At 41.7% G+C, this 9,317-nt stretch overlaps 1 protein-coding gene across 1 annotated transcript in view; it reads right to left on the bottom strand.

Annotated features, from left to right (window-relative positions):
• LOC117480396 (exostosin-1a-like) overlaps nucleotides 1-2,403 on the bottom strand; it is a 39,356-nt gene extending 36,953 nt beyond the window's left edge. The window contains exons 1-2 of the mRNA XM_034127704.1: nucleotides 2,297-2,403; nucleotides 528-1,720 (exon numbers count right to left, since the gene is read on the bottom strand). Coding sequence (XP_033983595.1) covers nucleotides 528-1,480 — 953 coding nt within the window. The 5' untranslated portion in view covers nucleotides 1,481-1,720; nucleotides 2,297-2,403. The remainder of the gene's footprint in view (nucleotides 1-527; nucleotides 1,721-2,296) is intronic.
• Between the last annotated feature and the right edge of the window lie 6,914 nt (nucleotides 2,404-9,317).

The raw sequence follows: 9,317 nt of genomic DNA on the forward strand, positions 1-9,317 counted from the left end.
ACTTAATAGTCTTTAGACCAAGATGGATTTAGAATTATCACAATTAAATTCCTTCATCCCTGGGAAGTATTATGACACATTAAGTAAATGACCACCCAGACGTCTACATTGAGTTATCAAATAGAGGAAAAACATAACAAATCAACACCATGGAAACAATAACAAAATATAAACCATTTTGATAAATGTGATGTTGTGGGAACAAAGACCTAAAGCCATTTAAATATACTACTACTCTGAGGGTTATCTGTAGTATCAAATGGTTAAAGAGCCCACTGTGGTAAATGAAGCTTCAAACCAAGGAAAATGATGTTCTGTCAAAACTTTCATGACACCAACACTTACCTTGTAATTATCTGAGATGGAGTGTGAACCAGAGCAGTAAAACATCATGTAAAATACTGACAAACCACTTGAACATGATAAAAGGCAGAGTGCAAGTAAAAAACTAAACCCATACAAAAACCGAATGTTGTGAATAGAAAAGTAATTATACACTTAAAGTTAGTTAAAAAGAAAGTACTTACTTGTCATAATCTGCATTGTCCTTATCACAGCGTGCATCTTTATGCTTCTGCCAGTCCTTCCCGTGCTTACAGGTGGTGAGGAGGACCACATCCTCAGAGTTATGCACATGATATAAAGCGTTCCTAGTGTCTGAACCTATTCCTGTTAGGTACCTCTTTCCCTTAAAAACAAGCATGTACTTCCTATAAGGGGGAATGGTGTTATGTTTCAGGTAGCCCCTTTCCCCTCCTGTCCTAGGGTGGTCTTTGGAGAAAAGAGGGATAGAAACGTCAAAGTTGGGTCTAAAGTTCTCGGTGCTGATGCTGGCCTTGGCCAACATGGCGAGGCCGATGTCAAAGCCAAGGTCTTCTGTGTAGTCTGGCCAGGTGCCAGAATATAAATTGAAGATGATGTGGTTTTTGCCCCCATTCCACAGATGAAGGCTTTGGATTTTTACTTTCAAGTTGTGCACATACTGGGGTGAAAGCTGGTCCCGGTCCAGAGTGTCTAAACTCAGGACAAACAGGCATGCCTGTCCTGAGTCAGGTGTATAGTACATGGATCCTTCAATAGAGGATAAAATGTTCTGATAGCTCTCTGACATCTTCTCCCCTTTCTGCTGGGGGTAGACGTACACTTTAAATCCATTCCTCTCACATAGAGAGAAATCAAAGCAGGAGTCCATTCTGCAGCGTTTTCCAGAGTCAACGCCTGAGTTAGCGTCTCTCTTCTGCCTAGGAGATATGTGTTCATTGTGACTATCGCCCCGGTCCTCCTCCCAGGGGCTGAAAGGCTGCAGGGACCCCGGGAAGCGACGCCACCGCTCCCCGGGGTGATAACCGGTGAGGCTGCGGTCATCACGCCGGCTGGGACCCCGTCTGGAGAGGGGGAGTTGTATCCCTCCAAAACAAAACAACAGGATGAGACACGCACCGGCGGAGAACAGAGTTAAGTACCGTTTTTTGGCCTGCATGTGTCCTACGATCTGGGATAAGATGTCTGGCAATAAATCCAAGAAGCCCCCAAGTTTTGGTTTCACCACCTTCTGCAGGAACGCTCCGCCATCTTCTTGCGCTCAAGTCTCCCACCTCCTGCTTCAGATGCCTTTCACAAGTCCAGGAACTGATCCAAAGCATGTGGGCGATTTAAAATGTTCATCCAACTCGCCTCCTCGCCAATAGTTGTATCGACTGACATCAGTGACCAGATCCCCCTAAACATGGGGATATAATGTTAAAGTAGCACCCCACTTTCCTTTGTATATCTTTACCTATACTTTGCTCAAAACGCTTATTCCCACTATACGTATGATGCTTTGCTAACTAATAACAATAAGGTAACTAATAACACCATTGCACAAAATGGGTACAAAGTAGAGTAACGTTAAAGCAGTAGTGTGTGCCAGACTTGTTGCCTGGTCAGTAAACTATTGTCCCTACTAGATATTAGCAACAAAGCACTGGAGCCCTAAATATTCAACATACTCAGTATGAGACGTTGCCACAGTTCTTTCACTAAATGTACCGAAAGATAAAATTATCATTGTTACTGTTGGCTTAATGTATACAGCGACTTTCTCCATCCGAATTAGCTAGCTAGCGGGCTAGCCGACTGGCTAGTCTCTGAAAACATTCCCAGTTAGCTTGTTAGCTAAGCGGCTGCATCAAAGTAGCTTTATCGCTGGTTGGAAGTACAGGCAGCCAGACAGTCTGTTTTCTTTGTCCAAAAACAATGTCTCTTCATTCGTCCACAACTTCGCTCTTCCTACAAAGCCAACGGGCTCCTTTACCTATTCGTTCTCCAGTCGTGTGTAGTGTTTAAGTGGTGGCTCACACACACAAAAACAAGCGGTGCTGTGGAGACTGCAAGCCCAGCAGTCCCAGCCGAACGACTGCTGCTGATGATGTGACGTTCCTTCCTTCAGCGCACGGTGCGTTGCTATTGGCTAGCGTCACATCCGAGGAGGGAGGGGCATCCAGTGTACCCATTCATATCCAGAGGGAAGCGAGGAAGAACAGTCCCTGCACTCATTGACTTTAGGGAGATATACTGAGGTCTGTGATTTGCCTATTTAACTATATCAGGTCGTAAAAACTGAAGTATTCTTGATTGCAGATTTCTTTGGCAATCCATAGGCTTTTTACGTTTTTAAAGTATAAAAAACTACTACAGTACAGTAAAACACATAGGCAGCAATAATATCACCTTAAATCCCATTGAATTGCTGTTTAGTAGGGGTTTTACGATATCACACTATCTTTAATAGCAGATGTTGTTTACACAGTTGTTGTGAAAATGTTAGAAGTCAGGTTTTTTGAAGGACTTACCGCTCTAAGGAAATTATACAGTTTTAGATATTAGTCAGGTGTATAAAGTAAAAAGAAAGACAAAAGAAAATCAGGGTCTATGTCTATAAACTCAATCAAAACAGCCATAACACTACAAAAGTGTTGTACATAATGATGCAGGACGAAACCCCTTTGATAAGCGAATCACATTGTATTCCAATTTGTGTTCTTTATTGTTTGTTGTTCATCTCATTAACCAGTTTCAGCACTGTCCTTTGATGCACTGTCAGTAAAGAAACTATCCACAGTTCCACACAAAGGGCTGTTGGACTGAGACTGTGCTGTGAAGAGATTTAGGTTTCAGATAAATGTATTAAAAAAATATTTTGATGCATAAACCAGTGTTAATGCAATAATTGGTTGTTGAATTCTGATGCCTTCTGATACGGTCTTTTGATAATCTTGGTTCTTCTTCAGCATGCACAAATAACTGGATCACTGAGTCATACCAGTACTGCTCTGCTGAAGGATATAAATATGTAGTGTAAATATAAGTAGAATATAAGAAAAAACACAAGACTATAGTTTGCCCTGAGATGAATAGCACCAGTGAAAGAGGACCAGCTGGACAATAGCACTACAGTGCATTAGCCAGGTCTCCTCTGGCATGTAGTAAGCCATGATGTGTTTTCACAGCTGCTGTGGTCTGAAAGACTAGGAGTGATTTGCAAAAGCGCGGAAAGAGCAAGGAGGAATGTGAAGCTGCGTTCCTCAGGAGTTGTGGACCAGCTATCTGCACAGTCTCCGTTCCCCATGGACCACTGATCAAAGACATGGGCAGGGATATGATGGCCACCTCCTCCCTCTCTCTTTGTCTTTCCTCTTTCTGTCTCACCCACCCCAATCCTCCCGTCTACCTCTCCTTACTCTCTACCCCCCCCCCCTCTGCTGCTCTCTGGCATTCTTTCCATCTCTTCTCCCTTTCATCCCTCATTTACAAGGGGTTGTCGCTGGTGACTGATGTAAATAGATGGATGTTCCTCAGCTTTTCCACGAAAAGGCTCAGATGCACTTTGTTTATTATGTCACTGGATTTTAATTCAAGCTCTTTAAAGTGATCCATCCATGTGTGACAGTCCCCCACTTTGCAGTCAGACATTTATTTTTGCACTTTCAGTAGAGTTTTTGGGTGACTCACTTCAAAACCAATGCGATGACAGTGTGAGGATACAAACAACATTTGGATTCAAGTGAAAAAAACATTTAAAAAACAGCTGTGGGTTTTGATTTTTTTCTAGCTATTATTTGCAGCTTATTGAGACCATGGAGATGCTGTTTCCCTGCTGTTGCATTGTGTTTGCTTAGCTGAGCACGGGCCAGATTTAGCAGCGGGGTGACTGAGCCAGAGCAGCCTTCCCACTGTGTAATACATGCAACCATGCCAATATCTAATTTGGATGCACCCAGGTCAGCATAGTTTTCCCAGCCAGCGAGTGAGTCAGACGGCCAAGCTACTGAGCATCCAAATGAAGATTTACTATACTTCTGAATACATTTTGAGGTCGTTAATTTTTGTTAATAACTCTAATGCTGCATAGATTATTGTTTGCTGCTTGCTTTACTCACTTACTCACATACAAATAGGAATGTGTGGAACTTGCAAGAGCCTTGTAGACATATGCATGACTGCAGTGATGTGGGAATGCTGTGTCTGGCTCTTTCATGTAGAGTGCCGCCTTGGATGTAGTGATTTAATGCCCCCTCCTGACTGAGACTGACAGCCTTGGTGAGGAGCCACATCCATCTGTGTTGATGCTGAAATGCACAATTTACATTTGAGTGTATGAGGACTAACAGTGAACTGGTTAGGGTGACATATTGAAGTGTCCTCATGTGCAAAGGGCCGGTAAGATCGCCCTCAAGGATTTAAGAGGAGGTCTACCTGATATACTTTACTTTATATCTCGTACCTTTTCTCGAAAGCGGAAAAGCTACGTAGATAGCTATTTTCTCAAGTGACAGTTCAGTAGCCCCAAAAAATGATTTCATTAGATGATATTTGGGATAATGTGCTTATCGTCTTCTTGCTGAAAGCGAGATGACGATACATTTTTCTCAATGTTTGTGCATTTACCATGAAGCTGCAGGGTCAGGTTGTTTGGGGATGCGGCTGTTTCCGGGACTGGGGGCATCTATGAGACATGGGATCATCCCTGTGAGGTCTCTGTTTGGGCTGTTGGGGGTGGTCACCTCTTTCGGATCAGGAGTTCGCTGGGCCTGTGTTGCTCTATAAGCCCCCTCAAAGTCTGGGTATACTACAAAAAAGGCTGAGAGCACAGCTTCTTTGTGTAAGAGAATAATACATTGCATGCATTATCCTGTTGGTACCTATCTCTTGTACTTATACATTTTCCTTGTGGGGGGAAAAAGGAAACATCTCAATTTAGGTTGTATACATTTAAAAAAATGAACGTCCTTAAGTGAATAGTTTAGTTCTGCACGTAACCACCCTCATTTATTTTTACAACACTCAGATGTAGTCCCCCAGATTCAAAGAGCTAGAAGTAGTGTTAATTTGTGTTACGTTTGACACCAGGATGCATGTTTTCTTCCTTTCTTTCGACCTGTTGTGCGAAGCTAACCAGCTTCTGGCTTTACATTTAACAGACAACATGAGAGTGGTGCAAATGAGCATGCAAACATTTGCTTATTAGCACTAAACAAAAAGTATGTCTGAGTTAAATGTTAATGCCATTTGTCTGACGATACATGGTCACAAACAAGTACCGGTATTAGAAATAGCATATTTGACATACAAGAAGGGGATCCACAACTGCTGAAGAATGTATCTTGACCTACAGACTGTACTGTAAGTGGTGAACCAACAGCCAAAGCATGTCAGAGATCTGAGTTTGGAGACTCATTGTGACATATCTGCAGAGAAAGATGTGATTCTACCAAATAGCAACCCCATGTGGATTTTGAAAGTCAGTCTATTTCCAGCGATAATTCTAATTTGATGTACTAAAGTCATGAGGACGTGTCACTTAAAATTGAGTGGCAGAACTATAAAGCTGCCACCTTATTATGACCCTGTTATATCATTCTTGGTAATGAACAGAATACAAATGCAACAGTGTGTGAGCAGTACCTCATATTGTTCATTTCCCTTTTTATTTGCATCCAGCAGTTTGGTTAACATGTTGACTATTTAAATGTTTTCCGTCTGATGCCGCTGTGTAATACGTTTTTTAGGATTAGATAAAAAAGCGATATACCACTTAATAGCAAGTACATTGTGTTGATCGGGGACATTATCATATTCCCTATATTCTCTTTCCTATTTTCCTTCTTTTCCTCTTGCTTTGTACTTGAGAATGAGACAATGAGCAGAACAGAGAAAAAGCCCTTGTGTGTAAGTGTGTAGGTGCGCGATTGCATTCGCACAATTTGCTCACCACCCACTGAGTGCTACAACGCGTGTGTGTTGGAACCTCTCAATGAGAAATATGCGGATTCAACCCGTTTTCGTCCCCGTGGAGCCTAGGCCTCAATCACAGAGCAGAGATCAGATTCAATTACGCTTGCAATAACTTTGAGGTCTCCAAAGGCCTAAAAACCATTTGTATGCTAATAGGTGTGACAGCAGCAATGACTTGCAATAAAAATACATCTGCTTCTTGATCAAATCTGATATAAGAACATTACCACAATCAGTCTTTGCTATTTGTCCTGAAACCACGTGTTAGGTTCGAGGATCTTGTGGGAAGTGTTTTGGCATCAGCACTGCTGATGTAATAACCCTTCGTGTGGCCTTTTCTTGTCTTTCAGTCAGTGAAAGTGTTGTTGTTGTGTTTTAGCTATGCACTCTCGGGCTAGGTTGAAAGTGGGCACATTATTCAATGGTGACAAGTCAAGTCAGTCTATTGCAGCATAATTATAAATGTAGGGTTTTATCAAATCTGAACAATATACTGAACAACACCCTTTATCCTCAAACCATCAGTGTTGATGATCAAAAGGGAGGAACTTCAAGAAGAGCAGCAGAGGAAACAGAAGTAGCAGTGAAACAAGATCTTAGACTCCAGATGAATTAAAAGATTTCCGGCCATAGCGACTATGCTAAAAGCAGGCTGTTAATTTGTTGGTTGGTCCATCTCTTTATTCTAGACAAATACTGTATATCCCAATAGCAATGGAATGGATTCCAATCACGTATAGTGGATCGGTCCAAATTACTTTGGTTACTTTTCCATGAAATTTGCTGTTATGAAACAAATGTCTTCAAAATGTATTACATTTTCCTCAGCCTCTCTCCCTGGGTTTTATTTTATTTTTGATTTAATGTATCCTCACAGACTATAAGTTCAGTAGTAAACAAAATCAACATTTAAAAAAAGAAAAGGGTTCTTATTTAGATTAGATTAATAAATATAATTTTGATTGATATGCAAAGAGCAAACTGCATCCTGTTCAAGATAAATGAGCTTAATTACATATCAAAAGAAACACAACAAAGTTAATCACATAAACATAATGAAATACAAGCCATACATGGCAGGTAATTTGGGGTGTAATTCGATTTGAAACATGTCAGTGAAATACTTTCCGACATGAGAGCGGCGAGACAGAAAGAGTAGAGTAGAGTGTGCATCCGGATATTCCGATGAGAGAAGCCTGCTGTGTGCGGCTCTCACTTCAAGGGCCTAAAAAAGATCAATGAGGAAGAATAGCAGAGGGACTGGACTACAAATTGAGCAGCCTTTAATCACCTCACACAGTTCACAGCGGTGTGAAAGTTCCCGCCATGAAAAGGCTTAATCACTAGCCGAGCTGAATAGAGTCAACATGCTCCTAATAAAGGGCACACAGGGTCTGAGAGGACGCGTGTACGCAGGTGTGTCGTGTGTGTGTTTACTAATGCACTTAGGCAGACACTCATATACATGGATGCCCTATTTGTGTATTCACACCATTGTTAGACTACATGCACACACAGGACTTTAATAACCAATTATGGTTGCTGAATACTGATGAGAACTTTTAGTTTATAACGCTCAGAGTCACTCTTTCTTGAAAACGTTATCTGAAGTCTTTAAATTGGGGGGTTTGTTAGCACATAAAGAAGCCCGGAGGTAAGAGGCAATCATCATTCGTCAGCCAATTCAAGGGTTTCACTGACTAATGATAATTACCTGACCCAACAGTGAATGGCTGCCAGGCTACTAAGGGAGTAAGAACTGAGATCCGTCAATGCTCTTAATGGGTAGAGACGTGAGGGTCATTTGCACTCTTGAGTCGATGTCTAAACGAATACTCAATTTAGAGCATCACTTAGTAGGTTAACATTGCATTGCTGCTGTGTATGGTGCTTGCACATGTGCAACAATAGTATTTTAGAATAAAAGCAATTCACAAACGAGAGTCTTCAAAGACCAATAAGGATAACAATAAGTGAAAACCCTTAAGGCACCAGAAGGTTAATAAAGAAGCAGTGTAGTAGGAGACCTCATTAGTGAAAACCTTTCATGATGCTTCCCAGGAAGCTCATATAGCTGACCCAGGTGCCACTGAGAATGTGACCTTGGTGTGATGGTAAACGGGTAATAAATCTGGCGGCCGCAGGGACAGCGCGTGTAGTTTGTGGACAGCCAGGTCAATGAGGAGGCCAGCTATGAATCCAAATTGCACCTGTCTGTCTTTCTCCCCTGTCCCCACTCTAAAAACGCATTGAAATAATGGTGCTTCAGTGGCTCGGTGAGATAAGAAGCACGTTATTGGGGACGTTAAATGCAGCTCACCTTGCCATATGTCATACCCTCTGTCTCCTATTTTTCTGTCAATCACAGCTCTCTGCTAATGAATAAAGATAAAGGGAAGATAATCTGTAGAAATGCCCTGAAGCTAAGCACAATTTGCATACCAAAGATGAAATGCAATTAAAACGTTGCAGCAGTGTTGTATCACTAGACAGTTTCAACACGGAATGAAGAGGCACATACATCAACTGATTCAGGACTGAAATGAAACCTGGCCACAGACAGGTTAAACAAACAGCTCCCTCCATATGACTGTTATTAACCTCTGGCTCACACTGCTTAAAGGAAGTGCCTGCCAGCGTGTTAGACTTATTGGCGATAAAAGTCCAATTCAATCAGAATTTGAAGGAAACATGAGGGCTTGTGCTTATTCACCCATGTTGAACACATTTTGGCTGTCAGTTTTTGTCAACACAGTGACACAGTGTGTGGTAGACCCCAGTAACTACCATCAAGGTTCACTATTTCTCCAGGCAAAAGACAGAATGTCCCCTTCAGAGGCCTACAAGTATATTTTAGTAGGATTTATTTTCAACTAAAGGGTATAAGATGTTACATTTCTTAGCTGTATATTTTGTATTTATGTAGTTTTCCACAGTGGGTTGGTTTAATTGCAGTGCAGGCTTGTTGTCCCTACTCGATCCACTGCAAATCACTGCATCCCATTGGAGCCAGAAATCTGAATTTACACTCACTGAACCTC

This window comes from Trematomus bernacchii, unplaced genomic scaffold (assembly GCF_902827165.1).
Source record: "Trematomus bernacchii unplaced genomic scaffold, fTreBer1.1, whole genome shotgun sequence".
Classification (NCBI taxonomy): Eukaryota; Metazoa; Chordata; class Actinopteri; order Perciformes; family Nototheniidae; genus Trematomus; species Trematomus bernacchii.